This window comes from Talpa occidentalis, unplaced genomic scaffold (assembly GCF_014898055.3).
Source record: "Talpa occidentalis isolate TD23 unplaced genomic scaffold, MPIMG_talOcc4v2.1 talOcc4.17, whole genome shotgun sequence".
NCBI lineage: Eukaryota > Metazoa > Chordata > Mammalia > Eulipotyphla > Talpidae > Talpa > Talpa occidentalis.
Window position 1 is genome coordinate 13,040,629 of NW_023601754.1, and position 26,530 is coordinate 13,067,158.

The following is a 26,530-nucleotide window of genomic DNA, read 5'->3' on the forward strand; positions in this document are numbered from 1 at the left end:
TACTACCGCGCAGGCGCAGAGCGGGGCGTCGCGGCTGAGGTGTCGCGGCTGAGGCGTCGGAATTTCCGCGCGTCGCTGAGGCTGAGGCGTCGGAATCCCGGCGCGTCGCGGGCGCTCGGTGCTCCGGTCCTTGGTTAGGGGGCGGCTGTTGTGGTGGCGATGGCGGAGGCTCTGGATTTAGGCAAAGACCCCAACGGGCCCACCCACTCCCCCACTCTTTTCGTGAGTGAGGATGGCAGCTCCATGTCCTTCTACGTGCGCCCCAGCCCGGCCAAGCGCCGGCTCTCGACGCTCATCCTGCACGGCGGCGGCACCCTGTGCCGGGTGCAGGAGCCCGGGGCCGTGCTGCTGGCCCAGCCCGGGGAGGCCCTGGCCGAGGCGTCGGGCGACTTCATCTCCACGCAGTACATCCTGGACTGCGTGGAGCGCAACGAGAGGCTCGACCTGCAGGCCTATCGTCTGGGCCCCGCCCGGGCGGCCGAGCAGGCCCCAGAGCCGAAGCCCGGGACCCAGGCCCAGGGCGCCGCTCCCGCCGCGGAGTCCGAGCCGCCGCCGCTCACGGGGCGAGTGGCCTTCACGGATGCGGACGACGTGGCCATCTTGACCTACGTGAAGGAAAACGCCCGCTCGCCCTCCTCCGTCACCGGCAACGCCTTGTGGAAAGCGCTGGAGAAAAGCTCGCTCACTCCGCACTCCTGGCAGTCCATGAAGGACCGCTACCTCAAGCACCTGCGGGGCCAGGAGCACAAGTACCTGTTGGGGGACGCCCCAGTGAGCCCCTCCTCCCAGAAACTCAAGCGCAAAGCAGAACAGGACCCCGAGGCTGCGGATAGCGGGGGTGAGCCCAGCCCCTACGAACGCGCGGGTCCTGTTGCTGACACCTTTGGGGGCGGGGCGTCCTCTCCCCCTTTCTGTCAGGCATTGGTTTTGGGGGCTTCTCTCAGCCATCCCCCCACCCTCCCCGACATCCGGGTAAAATTGCACCATTTTCTTCTGGTAAAAGCATTTGCTTTTACCTTAACTCAGGGCTTTGGCATGGGTCGATTCACAGGGTGCAAAAAGGGTCCATTGGGAATTCACGCCCACCCTCCCATCAGCCACCTAGTTTTCTTTCCCAACGGGGTAACCATCTTCTTGTGTCTCTTTTTAGATACATTTCAGGGACGCGTTCAAAAAAGTTTGCAGTCTGTTCAGGTAGATTGAGTGCAAACTGTTTTAAAGGCAGGGTGGACCAGTTTGTTTTCGTAGTTTTGCTTCATTGACTGCAAAGTCACCTGAGAAGGTTCTCTGTTCCCTGATGGTGTGGTGACAGGGCTTGGGCGCTTTCACACAAGAAGGTTCTCACCAACTGTACTTCTTCCCGGTCTCTTTCAGTTGAAGTGAGTTTTAAACGCAGATGACTTGGATGTTGGTGTTTAGGCGTGGTTAGCACTTCGTGCAAAGCTGCTAGGATGCTTCACTGTTTTCTACATAACGGGTGTTAGTTTAAACTGACAGACATTTGTTTAAAGGAGGCAACTTCCTCTGCCCACTTCCCTTCCCTTTTCTTTTTTTATTTTTTAAAATTATTGTTTTCCAAATTTTATATATTTTTTACATCATCTGGCTTTTCCAGTAACAGTGGAAGTCTGGGGAGGTGAAGCTGCTTCTGTTGAGTATGCTTAATAGGATTTTTGTGTGTGATAAAAATGATATTTCACATTCATTCAACAGATACTTGAGTGCCAGACTTTGTTATAGTGCTGGAACATGACAATAGCTAGGCACGGATAAGTGCTATAGAGAAAAGTAATTCAGAGAAAGGGTGGGGAGGAGGTTTCACCCTGTTTCCTATAGGGTGATGAGGTTAGGTCACTAGAAAGTCTGATATTTGAGCAGAGACCAAAGGAAATGAAAGAGCAAGCCAGGTGGTTATGTGAAGAAGTGCAGAGGTGACCCTGACATGGGAAATTGGCTGGTGTGTTCTTGGAGGCACAGAGACTAGTGAGGTTAGACTGAAGTGAGAGGGGAGTCTAGGCTAGATGACAAATGTATGTATGAGTCATATAGATCTTGTGAGGCCTTGCTTTTCAATCAGTCGTGTTGGGACAACTGGCAAGCCATTTGGAACTTGGCACAAAATTAAACTGGATTCACCCTACTCAAAATAATAATTCAGTGATCAGATATTTAAATATAGAAATTAAAATCCTAGGGCCTCCCTGGTGACACAAGTGGTTAAGACACAACCTGTGAAGCTATCTGCAGCTACTGTAGCATGAGTTCTATCCCCAGCCAGGGAGCTACCCACATGGCGCAGCAGTCTTCTCCTGACTCGCCCACTGTTCCTTTCAGCAGCGATTTCAGTCAATCAGCCTGTTCTGTTCCCCACTCTGTCTCTGATGAATCCTCTCACCCCTCACACTTCTGGCCTGTACCCCAGATCTTGTATGCATAAATAAATAAATCTTTAAAAAAAATTAAAATCCTAAATTGACTAATAGCAAATATGGATGAACATACTGTTTAATATTAGCATGGTGATAGTTTTGAAATCAAGAAACTAAGAAAAAGCTTTATGAATTTGGTTACTTAAGATTAACTTTGGGCCTCCCTGGTGGCACAAGGGGTTAAGACGAAGCTGTCCACAGCCACTGCAGCATGAGTTCAATCCTACCCACATGGTGCAGCAGACCTCTCCTGACTCACCCGCTGCTCCCCTCAGCAGTGTGTTTCAGTCAGTCTGCCTGTTCTGTTCCCCACTCTGTCTTTGGTGAATCACCCCCCACACCTCTGCCTGTACCCCAGTTCTTGTATGCATAAATCTTTAAATAAAAAGATTAAAAGCTTCTCCTGATAGAGGTCCAACTGGAAAAATACTAATACATTGCAACAGAGTTAATTTCCTTAATGTCCAAAGAATTTGCAGAAATTAATATGTAAAAGAAAAAGCAGAAAAAAATGAGCAAAGGAAATGGAATAAATATCCAGAAAAGGAAATAAGTGGCCAAAGAATAAATGGAGGGATATTGTTAATAAATAAAAGTGAATTGGACCCTGACCAAATGAGACCACCCCTGAACTTCTGACCCATGGATGCTGAAATAATAAATGTGCATGCTGTTGTTTTTCTAGAAACAAATCACAACAAGGAATGTCTTACCTGTCAGATGGGGTGGGTGATATCCAAATTGGTGATGTATATGACAAGTACATGCCTATATTGTTAATCAAAGGATATTGGTACAAGATGGACATTTTGAGAACCTCTAAGGTGGCAATATTGCTTCTAGGAATTTAACCTGCAAATATTCACAGGGTACAAAGGAGTCAGTGGAAAGTAAGTCTCCTTCCTATTCCCTGCTTCTCCAGTGGCAAAAGTTACCATCCTTGTTATGTGTCCTCTTGATTCATAATACTAGCATAGTAGGTACCGTTTGCTTGTTTTTTTTATTTTTATTTTTTTAAAGTGAAAATTTTTTTTAAAGATTTATTTATTTTATACAAGAACCTGGGTACAGGCCAGATGTGCGGGAGGGTGAGAGGATTCACCAGAGACAGAGTGGGGAACAGAGCAGGCAGACTGACGAAATACACTGCTGAGGGGAGCAGTGGGTGAGTCAGGAGAGGTCTGCTGCGCCATGTGGGTATCTCCTGGCTGGCCAGGATAGAACCTGCACTGTAGAGGCTGCGGACAGCTTCCCAGCGCGGTGCTCAACTGCCTGCGCCACCATGGGAGGCCCTGCTTGTTTTTTTTTTTAAATTAATCTTGAAATCTTTATGCATTTTGCTTTGCTTTATTCTTTTGGCATTGATTGCTTTGTATTCCATTATATGAACCAACCATAATTTACTTTTTATTATAGAAAATTTCAAACATTTCTGAAAGTAGAGACACTGGATTATATTGCATGTATCCCATCACCCAACTTCATCTGATTATAGTTCATGGCCAATTTTTTTCATCTATACCTTTAATGTCCACTTCTGAGGTCATTTTGGAGCAAATGCCAGCCATCATATCATTTTATCTATCTCAGCATGTATTGCTAATAGATAAGGCTTCCTTTTTTAAATTAATATTTAAAACATTTACATAAAATTAATTTTGTGTACATTTTATGCATTTAAAAATGTATTAAAATATATGTAAAATATACTATTTTATTTTTAAAGTATTTTTTAGTGTTCAGGTCAATGACATTTAAGTACATTCACACTGTCATGAAGCCATTACCACCATACATCTCCAAACCTTTTGCTTTTCCAGAACTGAAACTGTATCCATTAAATGCTATCCAGGCCTCCCTGCTCCTAGCCTCTTGGCAAACACCATTCTCCTTTCTTTATGAATTTGATCTCTGTAGGTACCTCATATAAGTGAAATCATACAGTATTATTTCTTTTGTGCCTGGCTTATTTCACTTTTAGCATGGTATCTTCAGGGTTCATCTATGTTGTCACATGTGTCAGAATTTCATTTCTTTTTAAGGCTGGATATTTCATTGCATGTCTAGACATTTTGTTAACCCATTCAGCTATCTCTTCACTATTGTGAATAATGCTTCGTTGAATAGGGACATATACCCAAAGGTGGAATTGCTGGATTATATGATAATTTTATGTTCAGCATTCTGAAAAACAGTCACACTATTTTCCAGTTACATGTTTTAACACATAAAGATTTATGCAGCCATCACCAAAATCAGGATATAGCGCAGTTCCTTCTCAAGAAACTCTGTTGTGCTGGTCCTTGGTAGTCAGTTTTTATTAAGGGAAAGAGTAAAAGTTTTTAGAGAACAAAGAGTAAAAGGGAAATGGGATGTTTCGCTTTCAGAGACCCTCCTTTGTGTAGTGGTATGTGGTGGATTGTGGGGTGCCTGTGAGACAGGCCTTGCTCAAATTCTAATCATAGTAGGTTGGCTAAGTCAGTGCAGTCTGGATTATGCAAAGTCTTGGCTCTCTCACCCCAACATGGTCAACTCTGAAGGCATTCCTCCTCCCATGTCTTTAACTGAGGCCTTGTTGGATTCTTTCAGAGCTTAGGTCCTTTCTTTGCCCACTCCTGCTTTTGTCTTTTCAGCAGGTATTTACCCAGGAGCTCTCCCTGATAAATACATGTTAATCTCTATCTCAGAATCTGCTTTCCAGAGAGGTCTACTACTTATGGCAGTTTTGTTAATTTGAGAAGTCTATAAATAGAAAATGAATTAAAAGGCAAGAAATGAATTAAACTTAAGTATTTTTATTTTACATATCAGAGCCTAGGAAAATCACCATTTGGATAGTACAAATTTTCAGAAGCAAGAGAAAAAATTATTGAATGTTCATGTCTTACATTTTTCTTATCCTTGTGATCAAAAACAGATGTCTTCTAAGAGGAAAAAAATGTGCAGGCTTACTTCTGGCCCTGAGTTCACAGAGTATGCTGTATATTTTTGGTGTTTCTAAGAGAGGCTAATTTCAATCTGGTGCTGCTCTTCTCTTTAAATAGAGCCGCAAAATAAGAGAACTCCAGACTTGCCTGAAGAAGAGGAGTTTGTTGTGAAGGAAGAGATCAAAGAGAATGAAGAAGCTGTCAAAAAGATGCTTGTTGAAGCTACCCGGGAGTTTGAGGAGATTGTGGTATGTTAATTAGATTTAACTCATTTTCCCCCCTTATCCCCATTCTTTTACATTGAAACCCTTTTACTCTGTGCCCTTTCCATACATGTTAGGCCTCAAAGGTGTAAGTTTAAGACAGTGAAGAAAAATGGGAAATAGTGCTTATTTAGGGTCCAGGCTTATAGCTTTTAGTTTTGGGGCAGGACAACTTAAGGAGGGGGAGAAATATTTTCACACAATATAAAGCTTCTGTTTTGAGTACTTTTGATCTCAGCTTAAATTTTTCAAAGTTAAGATTGGATTAATTTTTTGGAAAAATAATTTTTTTTTTTTTTAAGACTAAGTTTTGTCAAACAAGTTTAGCTTTTTATGTACTTAGGATTTGGGTGGAACCCTTTTGCTCTTCTATATTCCATATTCAGTATAGCTCCTAATATACTGTTGGCATCCCATATTTAATAACAGTTATAGAGAAAGGCAGAAACCATAAAATAATAGTAATAAAAACAAAACCAACCTACCTATGCATATATTCTTGTAAATTAATTTTCCTTACACTGAGATATATGGTTAGTCCCATTCTCAAATAGGAAAACAATGTAGTTTCTAGAATTGGTGAGTTAAAGAATGCAGAGGAATTGACAGTATTTAGGGGTGGTTTCCCTTTCTAGTCTGAGTTTTGTTATATTATTTGATATTTGTTTCATTTTTCCATAGACTTTTAAATCTTAACTCTCAAACATGGTCTTCATAGGTGTCTTGTGATATGCTAAATAGAGTATAGCTTCAAGGCATAATATGTTGGTAGGCACTGGTAAGGTTGTGGTGAAAAAACTGATAAAATTCCTGTCCTTATGGAGCTTACAGTCTGAGAATGAGGTCAAACTTAACATAGTAATGCACACATGTACACAGACATTTTTTCATATTTAGTGTACTTTCTGTTGTTCTACTGGAATACCATTAATTATACATATATCTGCATATATGCACATTTGTACCCCCCCACCTGCACACACATTCCCACTTACCCTGTCACAGAAATACATATATGTACATACACACATCCAAAACAAGCTAAGAAAGAAGAGCATATTAGAGGAATTGAAGAAAGTTCAGTATGATTGAGGTGCGAAGGGCAAGGAGGTGGTAGTTGAGAGAGGCCAAGTATATCGTTGGAGTGTGGGACTTGATAATTAGGAACTCATCATATTCATTACTTTCTCTAGGTGGATGAGAGCCCTGATTTTGAAATACACATAACAATGTGTGATGACGATCCACCCGAGGAAGACTCAGAAACCCAACCTGAGGAGGAAGAAGAAGAAGAAGAAGAAGAAAAAGTTTCTCCACCAGAGGTGGGAGCTGCCATTAAGATCATCCGGCAGTTAATGGAAAAGTTTAACTTGGATCTGTCAACAGTTACACAGGCCTTCCTAAAAAATAGTGGTGAGCTGGAGGCTACTGCCTCCTTTTTAGAGTCTGGTCAAAGGGCTGATGGGTATCCTATTTGGTCCAGGCAGGATGACTTAGATTTGCAGAAAGATGATGAACATACCCGAAATGCATTGGTCAAAAAATTTGGTGCTCAGAATGTAGCTCGGAGAATTGAATTCCGAAAGAAATAATTGGCAAGATGATGAGTAAAGAAAAAAGATGTGACAGATTAGGTGGTCAGAAAGATTTGTGACCATTGAACTATAGAGTCTTAGGAGCTGATACTTTTCTTCAGACTAATGCTACCATTGCCCTGTGAGTTCTAGATTTTGTAGCCATGCAGAGTTGTGTAGCAGTATAAAAACAAAAGAAATTTGGTATATTTAGAGCTGTCCCTGGCAGTGTCAGTGTGTTTACGAAGGGAAACTCTAAGCCAGAGAGAGGCTGGTCTGTTTAGTAGTAACCTGCTTCAGAATGCAACCCCTGCTCTATAGTGAGAGAAGCTAGTGACAAAGTCAAAGGAGGAAAATAAACATACATAGCCTTTTTAGGCAACATGAATAAAGACCCTCTTACCCTTTGGCAGACGCTCCTTTAGATTGTGATATATTGTAAATCAAGAATCTATAAAGATTATGGAAAGATTTAATTACAAGGCCTTGAACATGGACTATTCCTAACCAGGTGGGTATCCCCCAGTGAGCTCTGATTTCTATACTACTTTGAATACTCCAAAGTTCCCTTTGCCAACTTGATATTTGGGACCATGCTTCTTGTCTCTTCTTTTCCTTGAGTCCTTGTCAGTCAAGTCTCTAGCATGTGTTTCTTGACCTATCAGTCAGTTTTGTTGAAAACACACATTGAATCCTAGAGTCTCAAGAATAGTCTTAACTTGGTTAGTGGTAATGTATCTTTATTTATTGAGAATAGTTTTGTGCTAAGGACTGTGTTAGATTTAAAAATTAGTGGATTAATTCCTCTTTGTTGTGTTGCTTCTGTTATTGAAAATAAATAGAACTTTGTGTGTGAGTCTTTAATAGGTGTTTTCTTTGTGTTCACAAAGCCTTTTTGGTATTAAAAACTATAAAGGAACTGGGCCTCCCCGGTGGCGCAGCGGTTGAGCGCTGGGTTGCGAAGCTGCCCGCGGCCTCTGCGGTGCCGGTTCGATCCCCGGCTGCTCCCCGGCCACCAGAGGAGGGTCCCACATGGCGCGCAGACCTCTCCTGCCGCCCGCTGCTCCCCTCAGCAGTGTACTTCGGTCCTTCTGCCTGCTCTGCTCCCCGCTCTGGCTCTGGTGAATTCTCTCACCCTCCCGCGCTTCTGACTGTACCCAGTGCATGTATAAACAAAACAAACAAACAAATAAATAAATAAATAAAACATGCCTCTATTAAAAAAAAAAAAAAAAAAAAATAAAAACTATAAAGGAACTGACGTCTTTGGCTTTGATTAAGTAGAACCAACAAAATGGTTCCATTTTAGAATGAATAGGCCATGAGAAAGATGCTGGTTCTTCTTGAAGGAACAAAGAGAAGATTTGTATCAAGGACTATGAAAGATGGCAAAAAGGGTGAACTGCTGAGAACCATACGGAGAGGAGCCAATCAGGAACTGTCAGGTGTGTAACAGAAGGTGTCAGTACCCACCAGTATCCCCTAGGAACTCATTAGTCTAGCATATGCCACCAGTAGGAATCCCGCTGCCAGCACCTGCTAGTAGTGCTATGCAGCTAATACCCTTGGAGTGACTTTCATTAGGGCCGGTGGGAATTAGAGGATTTATATCAGCTTTCTTGCTGACAAGAGAAATGAAACATCCGAATATTTAAGTTACCCCTTGAACGTGATGGTGGTTTCCATGCCATCCATTATTTATTTTTCTTAATCAAAAATCATTTTTGTAGTAAGAATGTCTTCACCTGTACTGGACTCCTTCCCCTCAGAAGACTCTTTTCCAACTGAAATTCAGTATTTTATATGCCCCAAATGAACTCCCGAACTCCAGCTACATCTGTATTCCAGTTCCATCCCCAGAGGAGAAAGCATTATGTGGAGAGAAGGTAAAGACTTGATAGGAAAAAAAAGTAATAATGGCACACACCATGGTTCATTTCTGGATTTCTTCCAGACCCATTCACTACCTCTAGAGTCAGTTCCAATAACCTGACGGGCTTGAAAGGTTAGAAAGTGTGCTGAGATTTGACTCATTTAGGCATCCTCCCCACATGGACAAGGCCAAGTAGGGAGGACACGCCTAGCCTTTTCCAGTAGCACTAAAGAACGCTGTGCTCTGAGCAGTGCTGGAGCCTGGCCTCGGAAACTGTACTGCTACGGCTGTCTCATAGCCCTCTGTCTTCATGTCATTGATCCCTAGCTCCTTGTTTTGATTCAATGTATGCTTCAAATGCTCCACCTTCATCTCGGGATCATCTTTAGGTGCACAGGTGTTCTGCAAGTAGCTATTTCCTACTGGATCATTCATAATAAAGTGGGGGCTTATATTAATTACCCTTGAAGATCTGGTCCAACTTGTAGTTAAACTGTGCTTTTTCCACCTGCATGTCATCTTTTAGAGGTCCCACCAGAAATAAGTGTTGTGGTCTGCACGGGAATCTGTTTGTAAATGTTCCCTGCATAAACTTCCTTTTCTTGTCTTACATTCCCACTTCCCTACTAGTGCATCCTGGAATCACCACTCACATTCAAATGCTTTCTTAAATGTCTGCTGTTATGGGAACGCACCGTAAGTCAAACTGTTTAACTTTTCCCCCTGCTTTAGTGTCTTGGTGGGATGCCACACACTCTGGCAGTAATGCTCACTACAGTAGTAATTTTTATTTATTTACTTATTTACTTATATTTTTATTGATTGATTGATTATTTATTTTAGATTTATTTATTTATTTATTTATACAAGCACTGGGTACAGTCAGAAGTGCGGGAGGGTGAGAGAATTCACCAGAGCCAGAGCAGGAAGCAGAACAGGCAGAAGGACCAAAGTACACTGCTAAGGGGAGCAGTGGGCGGCAGGAGAGGTCTGCGCACCATGTGGGACCTTCACCCAGCGGCTGGGGATTGAACTGGTGCTGTGGAGGCTGTGGGCAACTTCGCAACCCAGCACTCAACCGCTGCGCCACCGGGGAGGCCCCTACAGTAGTAATTTTTAAATGAGTATTGGGAAGGGTTGGATGGTGGGCATTTGTTGAAAACGTCTTCTCATTCTGATCTGACTGTAGGGTGGCTGAAAATGATTGCTTTAAATATGGGAGATGTCATCTAGCATATCTGTACTGTAGTAAAGTTACCACAGCCTCTTGACTTTACCGTGCTAAAAGTTTTGGTTTTGTCCAGTCATATGCAAAAGGGTTTTAACTCTCAAAAGATATGATAAAACCAAAGCATACACCAATTTTTAGTGGTCATTATGAACCAGTAACTTTCAAATACCTGCTTTTTTAATGTTTACAGTAATTTTACCTCCTGCTGGGAGATAACAGTGGGGATACAAACTATCACAAGTATTTTTGAAGCAAAAATTGTAAGCAAAGACAATGAGTTCAATCTTAATGATTAATGGCTTTGAGCTTTAGCTTCATCTGCTGCTAAGACCAGCTATTGAAGTCCTAAAGTTGGGGTCCCTCTTCCTTGAATTGCCAGATTCTTGTTCTTTAGGGTTTTTCCCCCCCTCAACTTTATAATTCTGGCTCTGCTTTTTTGCTTGTGTTCTGGGAGACATCATTTCTTGTTCTATTTAGCTCTTGAATTCTGGACCTTCCTTACCTTTCCACGTACTTTCTCTGCCTCTTCCAACCCTGAGCTGCATGCAGCCTTTGAAATTTTCTAGGTCTTGAATAACTTGTATAACTTCATTTGCGGTAGAAACATTCTGTCTTTTCTTTCCTTGTAGTAGAGGGCTATGCTCCTGGTATTTAGTTTTTCTATTTCCTATTTCTCTAGAGAAGGTACTGTTGAACTTCAAACAGGGCTGCTTAACTTATTTGATCCTCTCTTGCTTTTGGCCTAAAGGTGTTTGCTGGATCAATGCCACCTGTCTGTGTCAGTAAGGTGTAGTTAGTTATGTGTAACTGAAAACCTAACTAAAGACTTTAAATAATAGGAAGATTCCAATCTCATGTATGTAGGATAGCTTCAGGGTTCTTTTGATTTTCTGCTCTGCCATCCTTAGCCTGTCCTGTAGGCTGCTCCCCTTGTGGCTGAAGGGGGCCTGTTAACGGTTTCAACAGAAGAGGGAGGATTTCTTGTTAGGTGTTGCCTTTATTTATTTATTTATTTTTTAAATTTTATTTATTTTTTTTAATAGAGGCATGTTTTATTTATTTATTTGTTTGTTTGTTTTGTTTATACATGCACTGGGTACAGTCAGAAGTGCGGGAGGGTGAGAGAATTCACCAGAGCCAGAGCGGGGAGCAGAGCAGGCAGAAGGACCGAAGCACACTGCTGAGGGGAGCAGCGGGCGGCAGGAGAGGTCTGCGCGCCATGTGGGACCCTCCTCTGGTGGCCGGGGAGCAGCCGGGGATCGAACCGGCGTCGCAGAGGCTGCGGGCAGGTTCGCAACCCAGCGCTCAACCGCTGCGCCACAGGGGAGGCCCAGGTGTTGCCTTTATTAATGGGCAGCCTTTTTCAGAAACCCCTCATAGACTTATCCTTGTCAGAATTACAGCACATACCTCTTCCCAAGTCCATCTCTAGAAGGGTAAGTGAAATGGAATCAGTTGACTTAGAGTAATCAAGATCTAGTCTCCTTGGGCTATAGTCTGTGAACTTTCCCAGGGAATGTGGCCTGAAAGGGCAGGGTAAATAACCAAATAAAAAGTCAGGGTCTGCTGCAAACCTCCACTGTAAAGTCAGGTCTAGTCATTTTCTCCAGGAGCAAGAATATCTCACTCAGGAGGTGTCTCCTTATCATTAATGTGGACTTGACGTTATGTGTTCTTTCTTGTCTCATCTTCCCAATAAATTTACTTGGCGTTTTTAATGTGCTTCTTGAGTGTATTTTCTTAAAACAAATGCTATTGATGTTTCTTTATTAGTAAAAATTATGACCTTGGCACTCACTCTGCATATTTTCTGGTCTTTTCCTCTTGGGTTCTACAGCCTCCTACTTGTGCCTGTCAATAAGGAGGGTTTCCCCAGTTGCTCTTTAGATTTTCAATCTGCAGCTTTCAGTTTTGATAGTTTACTTGTCCTGGGATCTTTCTGGAAAATATATCAGGTTGTTTCTGGGATCATCACTTGGCACCATGGACTGCCACAGATATATCAGGTCAAAGATATGGAGATCTTATTTGGGTTTTGCAGAGAAGCTTGCTGAAGACTTCCGTCCTGTAGTTTGTTTATTTAATTGATAGCTGTTGTCCACAATATGGACTTAAGTAAACCAAATTATTTTCTAACATTTTTACAAGCAGACAGTGGAAGCTTTTTACAAAGCATTCTTTTACAGGTGTTACAGTAGTTAAACAAGGAGGCCATTAGATTGGGGTGGCTTCTAGTGCCTTTGGTAGACTATGTATATATACCAGAACCAAAGCCAAAGATAGTGCAGTTGGATCTAAGAAAATGAAATTTATGAAGAGGAAATTTGGACATACAGAGAGGCATGCTGGGGTCACATACACAGAAGAAAGGAAGCCATCAGCTTAGCAAGAGAATCTCCAAAAGATACCAAACCTGAAGACACTTCGATCTTGGACTTCCAACCTCCAGAATTGTGAGACAATATTAATTTCTGTTGTTTAAGTCACTTACAACATGTGCATGGTAGCAACACTGTCAAATAATTAGGTAAGAGTCTTAGAGACTTCTAACACTAATTGTGTGTATACACATGCATATCAGTTTTAATTTTTTTAGGTAATTAATGAAAGTCTAGTTCATATTAGGAAAAATAACTTCTCATTGTAATTTAACCATAAATTGTGATGGTAGAATATTCTGGCACTTGTGCTATTGTGTATAAATACATAGAGAAACTCTTGGACCTAATGCACCCAGACATCAGTGTATATGTCCACCCCACAGCTCTATTAGTATAAACTGGTATCTCGGTGGAACTGGATGTATGTGTACTGACCTTGTGCCAGTCCCTTCATGGGGCAAGTAAACAAATATGACTAAACAATGTAAACTGATAAAGTGAACAAGGGAGTATTTTTTTCAAAGATTTTTATTGTACTAGGAAGACCCATATACACCATATACACCTTAATACACTAAAATCTATTTTAAAAGTTACCATTTCCAAAGAAGGGAGAATACTAAGACTAGCTATCCCAGATTTTAGATTAACATATAATTTGTAATGACAAAAAATATTTATTTTGTGAATATATGTGTGTAGATATACACATGTAAATACATATATGAAAAGCCTAAAAACGTGGAATTATTAACATGGGACTATGTTTAGTGACTGTATGGTGTTGCCACTATATTTTCCTTATAATTAAATGTATGTAAGTAAAAAAAGTAATAAAAGGAAATCAAAAGAAAATCAACAAAAAGGGAAAAAATTATCAGTGAATTCTCACAATTGTGGATTTATCCTAATTTAACCATTCCCTTATGATAGATGCTGAGGTAGTTTCTAGTTCCCAATTCAAACCCTCAGAGCTCAGGGAAAAAGCTCACTTTCATGAACTCACATCATCAGGAATACAGCATCCTTTCATTTTCTATATGACAAATTAACTTTCAGTTTGCCTTCTTAGCTTTTCCGGAATACCATAGACCTATTCTCATCTGGGTGTGATTATAGTCTGTAGATTTTCCAGACTCTGGAGGAAGTGGTGCTCATAGGGAGGTTTTATTTGCCAGTAAAATGCTTTTGTTCAGAAGGATTCAGCAGATAGGTAGTGCCCAAAGTGCTTCCGGAGGCAGTATGGAGCTTGGAAACTATCCCTTAGAGAAGTGAATAGGGACAATAACCACTGCCTCCAAGACAGTAAAAACCTCCATTTGGGGTTTCAAGTGGTTTCTCCTTCTACCTGCATTATTCTTGTCCCAAATAGGATGACTTCATTTTCATTATCCTGTAAATTGTACTGATTCTGTATCAAAAGAAAGGAGGTCTTGACCTTGTTCTGAGAATGATATTTCTACCTCCTGAAGTTCAGGCCTTGGTGAGCTTGCAGCATGTGGAGCTGAGCCTGACAGTCTTCTTCACTGAGGCACAACTGGGGTCCAGGCTGGACCTCTTTCTGTGGGTTATATCTTTTCTAAAAACCTGTGTGTGGTAGGAATTGACTAAACAGGCTTGGGATTTCTACATATTGCTGGTGCAGTTGGATGAGATGGTTCTCCATTGATTGCTGTGGCCGCCAGTCTTACTGTGTTCCTTCTCCAGGATCCCATTCTGCAATCAGAGCCTGGCAGCCCTCATCCCACCACTGCATAATGTAAGATATGTCCAGATCCTGTGACTGGTGCTTTTTGTGCTCAGGATGAGGCTGAGAACAGTCCTTCACCTGCACTACTCTTGTGCCAGTCTGTTCTTTGTGATTCTGGCACTTTTCTTGGTTTGGGGGCAATAGGAAGGCAGTCTCAGTATCTGAGAGGTCTCCTCCTAGAGTTGGTGGTATTGGCACGTAACTCCCAAGTGTCAGAGTAGGAGAGCTGTCTCCTCCCTTTGCAGCCTGTATGGGCTGCACCATCCTGACATTTGGTCCTTGGATCACACACGGAACAAAGGACACATGGGATGGGAGATGAGCAGGTAGAAATGTTTGTTTCTGGCTGAAAGATTTGGAGGAAGGAAAATGATGAGACCTGCCTTTAAGAGTGGAAAGGTCAAATTCATGCTGCTGAACTATTAGATCAGGTCTCCCACTTGGGTCATCTACCAAGGAAGTCATGGGCTCACTTCTGCTCTGCCCAGGGTACAGAGATCTTCTGTTCTGAAGCCACAGATATGTGAGAAAAAGGGAGACATGGACATCATAAGACATGGCTTTGGCTGTGTTCTCATGCTGTGTAAAGCAAAGGAGCTATTAATATAGGCCTTACTAGAAGGATGGCTATGAGTATGAAATTAAATACTCTTGTGTTGGTGTAATGTACATAAATGTGTATATAGATAACATAAATGGATAATACACAAATAGAGGTCAACACACTCAGCAATCAACTATTGATGAATTAAAACTGGCTGAAAAGACATGTTCTAGAATCCTCTAATTATAACAATAATTCGGAAAACAAGCTCTCTACTAGGTTGATATTTTCCCCCTCATTGCAAGTATGTGCATAAGAATACATATAAATTTGTGTATAAATCTGATCCAGTGTTATAAAAACAAATAGGTGTTTTTGAGGGTTTATGTGTTGAAACCTATGAATGTGGTTCCTAGTCATAAGCATTTATCATTTACTAAGTCAGTATCCCCATTATGTAGAAAAAGGAGCTCAATATAAACAACTTTTTCCCCAGTTGGAGGACATTTGGTTAGATATCTAGATTTTTGGGAGGTGTCAAAAATGGGGGGGGGGGTTCCCATTTTTGTAGGCAGTTTTTCTAGGCTAGGAATGATGAAAAATAACCTATGTGGCACAGAGTAACTCCTCACAAGAAAGAAATGTTTGGCCCAAAGTGAGAACAGTGCCAAGCTGTAGAAAACCTGACAGTGCTCTCAAAATATGTATAAACTATTTTCCTGCTGGTGATTCTAACTGACTATACCACTGGCAGTACAGAGAAGACATATTTGGTCCACAGACAAAGAACTTACTTGAATTCTTGATTCTGGAATGCCTGTTTGTTTAGCCCCCTTTTTTCTGGTTGCAATACCAGGGAATTGGTTCCTTTCAAAGGCTTGAATTAGGATGTTTGATTGAGATCTTGTGACAAATATCTGGTCTTGTCTGGTTTCTTTTGGTAAGTATTCTGGAGAACACGGGAACAAAAAGATAGCTTTTAGGACATTTTTCATATTTGAACTAGAAATTCAAACTTGTGAAGATAATGCTGAACTCACTTACTCCCTCCTAATTCCCCTTGGTGACAGAAGGAGAGCACCCTGCCCTGTTTAGAGCAGCAGGACCATAAGGTCCAAAGATTTGCTTGCTAAGAACCTACCTGTCCCAGCCAACTGTGTGCCCATGCTTATATTTCTGACATCAGGGTGCCCAGAACAAGCTGTAACTGGCTCCTAAACACAGGATTCTTCGTGGAGAATTTGGGCACAACATTGTAGAATCATAGCCCCTCTCAAAGAAACCCACTAAGGAAATGCATCTGGACTGGTGGGTTCTTACCTTGAGTCCAAGTCTGAGGCTCGTCCTGTGCCTGGATTTGGTCTTTTCCTAAGTAACATTCAGATTCCAACTGTCTCTGTTTTGTTCTGTGGTTTTTAAACCAAATCTACGTGGGAGAACAAGACATGAAAGTCCTGTAACTCAGTCTATGTCATTCCAAATACCAGTCCAGTTAAACAAGACTGATTTTATCAACTGCCATTGGGATAATATCCATAAGAGAAAGGTGATATATTCCTAGGAATGATATTTCCATTAGCATATAATTCAGAACACACAATCTGGTCTCAGCTCAAATTAGCATTTCTCATAAGGTTATCTTCATGGTATCCCAAGTAAATTTCCCTAATTTAGGAGGCACTTTTAGTTCTCTCAAAGGAAATGAGTATTTCTTTCTTCGTCTCTTTCTCCCTCCTCCTCTCTCTAAGCTGATCTTCTGTGTCTGAATGTCTTCTTTTGCTCTCATTATCTTTTCAGAAGAAATACTGTTTCGGGGGCCTCCCCGGTGGTGCAGTGGGTTGAGGGCAGCGCTGTGGAGCTGTCCACAGCCTCTGCAGCGCGGGTTCCATTCCCGGCTGGCCAGGGAGATCCCCACATGGCACAGCAGACCTCACCTGTCGCGCCTGCTGTGCCCCTCAGCAGTGCTTTCGGTTGGTCTGCCTGTTCTGCTCCCCACTCTGTCTCTGATGAATCCTCTCACCCTCTAGCGCCTCTGGCCTGTACCCCAGCTATTGTATAAATAAAAAATAAATCTTAAAAAAAAAAACTATTTTGTAATATACAATACACATGGAATTGATCTTGGAAAACAATTTTTTAAATTATTAGAATTAGTTACAATTAAGAGCTAGGCTGGCATCCACATTTCCTCTTTCTTTTTCCTCTTTTTTTTTTTTTTTTAAGTTTTCACTGGAAACTGCATCACATTTTCTTTCTTCAGACCATAGTTAGCTATAGATTGGGAGACTCCAAGGGACTGTGTAGTATCCTATGCTGTAAAACATGTCAATAACATAACCAATAGAACTCTGCTTGCTTCCTCAGAATTGTGATTTCTAACTTCGAGTGTTTTATTTTGATAATTTGATAATTCTTAAGTTTTAGGATGTTAGTGACAACTAGTATTTGACAAACTACTCTTATATCCAAGGCATAGTGCTAAAAGGTTATATCCTTTAATCAGTATTTTCAGGTAAGAAGTCTTAAGCACAGGTGAAAACTAATGAATAAATTAATGAACATTAGACAGAGTCAAACATATCCTACATTGTTTTCTGGACTTGTCATCCTCCACTTCAGTTCAAATAGCTGCTTCTTTGCAGCTTATTATCAGACACTACCATAGAATTTACTTTCTTGCTGGAACTATATGACCACTGACTCCTATATCCAGAACAAATGCATAAAGAAAAAAGGAAAATTTCTCCCCAGCATCTCCTCAGACTGAGGACCTTAAAGCCACTGGCTTCTTGAAGACTCTATATTTGATAAAAAATCTGAACTCATTTTCATATTGATCTTCATTGCATTAAATACTATTTCAACCTACTGACTTGGAGAAGATACTTGTTCATCATACACTGGACAAAAATTGAATACCCAATATATATAAAGATCTCATGCAAGTTAACAACAAAACAACACAATAAGTAAATGGGCAAAGGACTTGAACAGAAACTTCTCCAAAGAAGATGTACAAATGGCTAACAGGCATCTGAACAAATGCTCCACTTATTATTAGGGAAATGCAAATCAAAACTGCAACGGGGTACACCTCATATCTGTAAGAATGACCTCTATCAAAAAGCTGTGTTGGTGAGGGTACAGTGAAAAATGAACTCTTGTTCACTGTGGTAGGAATGTAAACTGGTATAGTCTATGTAAAATGGTATGGAGATTCCTTAAAAACCTAAAAATGGAATTACGGTATGACCCAGAAATATCTCACACACATATTTTTCCAAAAAATGCGAGAACACTAATTTGAAGATTTGTGCACTTGTGTGTTCACAGCAGTATTATTCACAATAGCTAAGACATGGAAACAGCTTAAATGCCCATCAGTAGCTGATTGGATAAAGAAAGTGTGGTACATATACTCAAAGGAATAATACTCAGCTACTAAAAAAGATGAAATCTTGCCTTTTGCGACAACATGTACCCAAACTTAAGGTGATTAAGCTAAGTGAAATAACTCAAAGTGAAAGACAATTATTGGATGGTTTCTCTTATATGTGGAATATAGAAAAAGCAAATGAAATAACACATCACAACAAAATGACTCATATCTGTGAAAAAATGTAATGGTTACCAGAGGCAAGAGGAGTAACGGGGTCAGGAAGGAAGGGTAGAGGGTGTCAACCTGATAGTGCAACAGACACTAGAACTTAAGTGTTGGGTGAGGTGAGGTTTATGCACCTGTAGAGGTGAACATGTACCCCTGAAGATTATATGGTATTGTAAATAAATGGTAAATCAACAAAATTTTATTTTGAAAAACTGTTTGTGTTGTTATATTGTTTATAGCTATCTCTTTGCTAATTGAAACCAACTTAGTTTTAATTTCCATTAGTAGTTATTCAAAATAATACAACACGTGATTTTACTTCATACACTTCTGGTATGAATCATACCAGATGTTTCACTAAGCGGAAAAAAAAGCTGAGAACTGGGAATCATACATGATTCCTTCTCCCCCCATTCCCTTCTAAGTACATTTCCCCTCATAATTACATATTAATCACTGTGCAGTATATCAATACGTAAGGGTATCATATCATTATAGTGATCCAATTTTCTATATTCTCTAAATCTCAAAATATGATTTAATTATCATCTGTTGGGAAAGGCTGGACCTTACTCTTTCTTCATCAGTACATACATTTAACCACTATCTCCACCATTGGTAAAAAAAAATATAGAGAGTTCTTATTTTGTTTCTACTATTATAAACAGAAAATACTTGGGAAGCAACATACCTGACATAAGAGAATTGTCAAAGTGCTGAGCCCAGCTCTTCTCTTCACCTTGACTTACAGATAATGAAATAGAAACCTAATGCATACCTGAATTTTAGGCTCTGGAATACCAATTTCCTTGGCCATTTGTTGCCTGGAAGCTTTATCAGGGTAAGGGTTGTGTTCAAACCATTTCTGGAGGATATCCTTTTGGCTCTGGTTGTAAACAATCCTGCCTTGCCAGGCTTCTTTTTGTAGCATGCCTGATGAAGAGAAAATGGGGCGAGGAGTATGAAGGATATATTTCTGGATTAAAAATTCTTAAGTGAGCATATGTCATGTTTGTTTCAGGTTGAAAGCCTGTAGGTTTGATGTTTTTATTTTAGGGATACACCTAAAGTTGTGCTAAATTTGGAGACAGAGGTTGAATACATACATACATAACATTTATATACACATACACACATTTATACACACATAGAATTAGAAAAAAGAGAATCTGCGATCTGAGTTACCAAAGGAAGTTACTGAAAGTCCACAAATTACATGTTAGAAAAACAGGAAGCATAGGAGCTAGGTAAATATTAATGGAAATAAAACACGAAAAAATTAACAGTATAAATAAAACTGATACTTTGTGATGAAAACATTTTAACAAGATTAAATGTAAAAACAGAACAAACATGTGGAATATATTTTAAAGTGTTAACTTTAAAACTTTCAATAACCCATGCATATGGAACTCATGGTGTCATCTTAAATTTGAAATTCCAGTCACCAAAGCATCCACCAATCCTCTGAAACAACTTACCACTGCAAAACAACTCCTACTCCAACAATCTAGCCCTCTAATAGTAACTAATTTTAACTTGGAAAAATGAACCATGGCATTATCAAAGAAGACAGTAAAAAGCAGATGGGAACTTAACACTTGCTGTGCTGTTCGAATATATCTTGGAAGAAATACTTGGATTCCATAGGGAGTGAGCAACTAAGCAGTTCCCAAGACACAGGATTTAACACCTACAGTGACCCACCCATTTCTTAGATACCCTTTTACTTAATCCCTTCTTTAAATATTTAACACCTTTAGAAACTTGAAGTAGTCAGATTCAGAGGAAGTATAGAGTCAGCTATTTTTACTTATATATTATCTCTTTCCAAATACCTATTATATCTTTCCAAATCTCTTTCCAAATCCGATTTCTATTATAGCTTTCCAATATTTGTGCTCTCTAGTTTACATATATATAAATGTGTTGTCCTGTGTAACATTTTAGTACTCTTGTTTCTTATTTTGGTTTGAGATAATATATGGTTATTCTTTGTACTTTTTCTGTTTTCCTTTCTGAACTTATTCTCATCATCGATAGTGGAGTTTAGATGTCATCATCGTGGCTAGTTTACATATTCCATAGTTATTCAAAAAACCATTAATCTAGGTGTAAATAAAAGGCTTTTTCTAGTTGACTGGAATATGTATCACCTGGATTTAAATTAAAGAGATTATCCTGTGTAATCTGGGTGGGACTCATAGAATCATTGGAAAGTTATAAGAGCAAAGCTTCAACATTCCAAAAGAAATCACCCCTCTGGACAGCTTCATTCCTACCAGAGTTTCAGTGTGCCCTTCTAAAGGCCTGCCCTGGAATTCCCATTCTTGTCTGTTCAGCCCCCACAATTGTATATTCCATGTGATACATGTATACATTTATATGATCTCACTAGTTCCTTATTGACTGGATTCAGAACACTGTTGATTCTCTTGTTGATTGATATAAATGTTACACTGCAGATGGGTCTGTGAGAACAGACAATATGTATGTGTGTGTGTACTTTGGTGATCTGATCAAAAGAACCAACACCATATGAGGTAGTTGCTGAGGTCAAGGGAAATAGGCATTTTGGTGAAGGAAATAGTTAAACAGGCGGGCTACTACATGTGACCATTTGCAGAAATAGCATACTAGCTCTGAGAATTGTTACGTTTGTATATATATATGGACAAAATATTTTTCCTGTTATCCCTTAATGATCTAATGTAATATATAATAGTTAACCTAAATCGTTGTATTTAAGGGTTCTCCAAAGAGAAGGATGCACATTACCCAAGGATGTTACATCTGCCTTTGGAGAAAGGGCTCGCAAGTTTCTATTGTAGGCAGAAATATCACTTTGTCGTTATATTTGGGAATTATCTACGGTGTCAGGAGAGGTGTATAGTTTCCAGGTTGACAAAGTGTGGACAGAAATAGTTTTATGTGTCAATATTGCTAGGCTATAAACCCTAGTTATTAAAACACCGCTCTCCCTATTTCTGTGACGGTATTTTATAGCCGTGGTTCAAGTTCATTATCACTTGCGTATAACTATGGGAAATTACCCTCGATAATCTGGGTGGGCCTGAGTCAATTAACTGAAAGGCCAAAAGGCCAGAGGAGGCTTCCCTGAGAAGAGGAAATGCTGCCTGTTACGAGTCCAGCCTTACTATGCATTTCAGACTTGCCCAAATCAGCCTTCACTGTCACATAAGCAAGTTCCTCATGCTAACTGCTGCCTCTGCTTTCCAGGAACGCTGATACAGTTCCCAAATTGTTCCTTTTGAATTGATGACATTAACAGGACAAAAAGTATGTATGTGGGTTTGCAAGCAGAGGCGCTATTGGCGCTGGAAAACTTGACCGAAACCTAGAATGATGGCAACTCCTGTTTTGCCACGGTGCATTTTGGGGGTAAATATGTCAGCTTTGAAAACCTGGCAGGCAGAAAAGTGTCCAACTCTTTTGTTCAGCCGGCGACCTGGCTGCCCCCACCCTACTTCTCTGGGACCCGGGCGGTCAGCCGAGGCTGGCTGGGGAGCGATGTGAGGGCACCGCGACGTTTCGACAGACTCTGGAGAGTGTTCAAAGGACACGGTTCGGGGCCAGGCGCACGCCCGCAGCCCTCGGGTCTGGCACTTACACCTCCTTCGTCGCCTGGGAAACCAAGTCTCAACTTCCCCTGCCAAAGAATGACTCCACCATCCTGCCAGAAACAACACCCGACCTTTCTCTCCGGAGCTGGGATCCCGACCTGGGACGCTCGCCCCCAAGCCCCAACCCCCCTCCGGGGCGAGATCCCGCGGCCGACTGCAGAGGCGGATCCCCGCGGCTCCGGGCCGGCTGGACCCGCGGCGGCCCCGGGCGGGGCCGGAACTGGCCTGTGGGACCCTCGGCCTCGTCCTCGCTCCGCTGGTCCACGGTCCCGGGCGCCGGAGGTCTGAGCGCAACGGAACCGGAATCCGCCTGTTGGGGTGCCCGGAACTTCCGGCGGGGGCGGCGGTCTCGGGGAGACGCGCCCGCCTCGGCCGCGCTGCCAGCCCCGGGCGCTGCCCCCCCCCGCGCGCCCCCCCGCCGGGTCCTCGCCCGCGGGCGCCGGAGCGCGGCAGCCGAGCCTCCCGGGGCGCGCGCAGGCCGTGTCCGCGGGGCCCGCCGCGGGCGGGGGGCCTGGTGCCTGCGCCGCCTCTGCACGGGCGGGGGACCCCTAGCCAGCGGGACCCCGACTCTCGGCACCTCCCACTGTCAGAGGAAGTCCCGCCCTCGAGGAGCGCTGAGGCCTCCGGGCTGCCGGACTCGGTGACAGCCGTCCTGGTTCTTTGGGGGGAACAAGTAAGTTTGCAGCAACATGGATGGCGCTGGAAGGGATCATGCTCAGCGAAATAAGCCAGAAAGAAAAAGAAAAATACCGGCTGGTCTCCCTCATAGCAGGAATCTAGAAAACTTAAATAAGGGGCCAGGAAAATGAATAACTATAAGAAAGTGAAAACCAAAATCAACAAAAAACTATGAACCAGAGACACTCTATGGGGGCTGGGGGCGGGAGGAGAGGGATTGGGGTCAGAATGGGGGGGTTGCAATTGTATGGGGGAATATAAAAATAAAATTAAAAAAAAAAAAAAAGAACTTAGTCATCTAGCCACTCCTAGGTTTAAGAGAGCCTGGGAAACATAATCTGTAAGTGGTCTAATGTAACACGAGGGAAAGGGTATAAAAAGGTATTTTGTTGTTTTAGGCTAACTAGCATGGTACTAATTATAGTTATACTCAGATTGGTCTCTGAAAAAAAAAATGCATACATTGTGCAAAGATGAAAAATGATGTAAGAATTATATAAAATAAAATATTAATAAAAAAACCCAAATAAGAATCTTGGGCAAATCAAGACCAAAATAGGAAGTAAAAGTATAAAAATGAAAACTAGCACGGTCCTCTGTGTGCTCGAGGAGTGGAAAAGTTAAGGGGATGTTGGAAACGATTTTTTGGAAATAAATTTGAAAATGTATAGGAAACAGACCCGTATTTAGAACAACTAAGCGTCCCAAAGCTCACCCCCATATTGGTTGGCTAGCAGTCATTGAAGATCTGAAGCCCGTAGTTACCAAACTTCCCATAAGGCATCTGAACCATATCGAAGAATTTTATTTCAAAATTCAACTCAACTTTTAGGGAAGGAGTAAATGATGCCAGCCTTTACTCATGAACAAATCTTTTCAAAATCTTAAACTACTGGCAGCTGTAACCCAGCAAAATGTGAAAAGAATGCCATGACCTCCACTGGGATTTTTCTCTAATCACGAAGTTCTCTAATAAGAAATTCAAATCACCACATGGAACAGATTGTAGGAGAAAACTCATTTGATCACTGTAATAGATGAATAAATGGAAAACTTAAAAAAGAAATACCAAGAACCTGAACACAATAAAATAAAGGGCACTCCCTAATAGGTTACTTGCTTTTTATAGGACTACAGTATGTATCAGCCTTCCATAATACCTAAGAAGTAGTCCAGTCTTTGCCCTTGTGTCTTACTTTTTACATTATTTCTTTTTTTTATAATTTTTTTTTTTTAATTTTTTTTTATAGAGGCATGCTTTATTTATTTGTTTGCTGGTTTGTTTGTTTGTTTTGTTTATACATGCACTGGGTACAGTCAGAAGCGCGGGAGGGTGAGAGAATTCACCAGAGCCAGAGCGGGGAGCAGAGCAGGTAGAAGGACCGAAGTACACTGCTGAGGGGAGCAGCGGGCGGCAGGAGAGGTCTGCACGCCATGTGGGACCCTCCTCCGGTGGCCGGGGAGCAGCCAGGGATCGAACCGGCGCCACAGAGGCCGCGGGCAGCTTCGCAACCCAGCGCTTAACCGCTGCGCCACCGGGGAGGCCCCTTTACATTATTTCTTACTTGAATTTGAGGGTTCTCTTGAGTACTTGGAAGAGTTTCTCTGTGGGTCACATTTAGCAGCAGAACTGCTGAATATTTTCAACTTAAATGTTTATAAGGAAAAAAAAAATCTTTGCTTTCTCTCTCTGTGCTTCTGAAACCAAGTGTGTGGTTCCCCCTCCCCTTCAACAATTCTGACATTAGCTGAATTTCCTACACCCAGGTAAATTCTGATACTATCTACATGGAGTTAGCAGCAGATCTCACAAATTAAGGGCACAGTCCTTGGGATTGCTCTCTTATGTTCGTGCACTTTAGACATCCACAGCAAGTCTCAAGTTGGCACCTATATAGCTGACCAAATGGCTATAATTTGGGGGTTCCCATTTACTCCCTCCTGGGGTTCATGATAGAATAACTTACAGATCTAAGAACGGTTTTCTTACTAGATTGCTGTTTTGTTATAAAAGGCTACGACTCAGAAAATGACTTACTAAATGAAGTAAATATCAGCATTGCATTGGAAAGTTGTACAGGACACGAGTGATTATGCAAGTTAACGTGTAGTGTGGTGAATTTGGATCAAAATATAAAAGAAACGAAGACAAAGAATTACACCATATCAGAAATGGTATATCAAACTCTTTACAGTGATTACATCAGGAGTACGAATTTGGAGTCCAAGAATTAAAAGTCTAAACTTTTACCTTCTAATTGTATTTCTGAAATTTCATAAACAACATGAATTACTTTACAAATAAGCTGTTAGAATTTCTCAAATAAAAATGGGAAAAAACACAGCACTCCATTTTTAGTACTTTTAAACATAAAAGTTCCAGGTTTTTCTCCAAAGACCAAGACACAGACGCCTTTATCCATGGGGTTAATTTGTTTGGGCACTCGGTTCCTCTGGGTCTCCTTGCTGAAGACCTTGGCAGTGGTCATGACCCCATGGCTGTCTCGGAAGGTGCCTGCTGTGGTCAGCTGGGTCACTGTCCATTGGCTTGAGAACAATTCCCTGCTGCTGCCTTGAAAGGAGAGCAGCACTTGCCTTAGATTTTCATTAGTCAGGTGCTTTGACAGCTGCTCCTGGAGCTGTTTTTCTATCTGTTCTTGATATAGCTGAGGCTGGGAGACGGCTTAAGAGTCATAAAGCCAGTCATTGCGTTCCTGGGCGTGTTGCTCCTCCGTGCTGCATACAGCAAGCACAAAACAAAGAGCTGGGGCCTGTATTCTGGCTTTCTCCTTCCCCTGCCCAATTCCTGTCAAAACACTGCATGGACCATGTAGCACAAATGCAGGTTGGTGAACTGTGGCTGGGAAAAGAACAGGCAGGAGAAGGTCCCCTTTCTGTGTAACAATGACACCTAAAAGCACTACTTGATTCATTTGTATTGCCTGGGGCCACAGGCATAGGTCTCTCTAGAGGGTAGAGAGCAGCTCCACCCACCAGATTCTCCTGGGTATAGGAGCCCTGCTCATTGGTGGTGCTGGAACATGCAGCCTGGGTGTCCTGGAGGTTTAAAGGCTGCTTGGCTGCTATTTGGCCATTTTCTTGTTTCCACATAATAAATAGTCTTTGTCTCTCTTGACATGGAAGTCGGGCTCTCTTGTTCTGGAACCAGGTCTAAAGAGAAGATAAAATTGTTTTATCAAACCTACTTATGGAGGTCTTTTCTTTAATGCGTTTCTATACTGTAGGAGGAGTTTTTACTTAAGCTTTTTTTTTTTTTTTTTTTTGCAGCTGGGGTTTCTAAGAGTAGGTTAGGAGTGTGAGAAAAGCTCTTTCCCAGGGTCGCACCTGTAGTTACAGAGGTTGTGCATCATTTCTCCAGACCCACAAACTAATCAGCTGAAGATATGACCTATGGTTAATGTGTAAATCAGTGTCTTTCAGAATCTGAGACCTACTTATCTTTCTACCCTTGTTCTCTAAGAGAGGCTCTCTTAGAGTCTTCTAGCTACCCTAACACTACACATTGCTCCCACAACTGTTAACTCACTCAAGCTGCCCCCCACAAGGATGAATTAATGAAGTACTTCCTGATATCCTAGACTCCATATCTTATATGCACATAATTCTTA

General features: G+C 41.6%; 2 protein-coding genes across 4 annotated transcripts; one reads left to right on the top strand and one right to left on the bottom strand.

Annotated features, from left to right (window-relative positions):
• The first annotated feature begins 22 nt into the window (after window positions 1-22).
• On the top strand, window positions 23-8,143 carry TERF2IP (TERF2 interacting protein). The gene is made up of 3 exons (XM_037516179.2): window positions 23-838; window positions 5,474-5,604; window positions 6,813-8,143. Exons 1-3 carry the CDS (start codon window positions 160-162, stop codon window positions 7,209-7,211), a joined length of 1,209 nt encoding a protein of 402 aa, XP_037372076.1. The 5' UTR covers window positions 23-159; the 3' UTR covers window positions 7,212-8,143.
• Window positions 8,144-12,951: 4,808 nt separating this feature from the next.
• Window positions 12,952-22,561, bottom strand: DUXB (double homeobox B). Of its 3 annotated transcripts, none has more exons than XM_037516182.2 (5): window positions 22,449-22,561; window positions 19,358-19,512; window positions 16,293-16,398; window positions 15,767-15,921; window positions 12,952-14,935 (listed from the first exon to the last, which is right to left on the bottom strand). In XM_037516182.2, the coding sequence occupies exons 2-5, from the start codon at window positions 19,508-19,510 to the stop codon at window positions 14,366-14,368; spliced, it is 984 nt and encodes a 327-aa protein (XP_037372079.1). In that variant the 5' UTR covers window positions 19,511-19,512; window positions 22,449-22,561; the 3' UTR covers window positions 12,952-14,365. The 3 variants fall into 3 exon arrangements, with proteins under 3 accessions (XP_037372079.1, XP_037372077.1, XP_037372078.1); XM_037516180.2 differs by lacking the exon at window positions 22,449-22,561 and adding an exon at window positions 22,295-22,407; XM_037516181.2 differs by lacking the exon at window positions 22,449-22,561 and adding an exon at window positions 22,211-22,288 and having other exon boundaries at window positions 12,953-14,935.
• Between the last annotated feature and the right edge of the window lie 3,969 nt (window positions 22,562-26,530).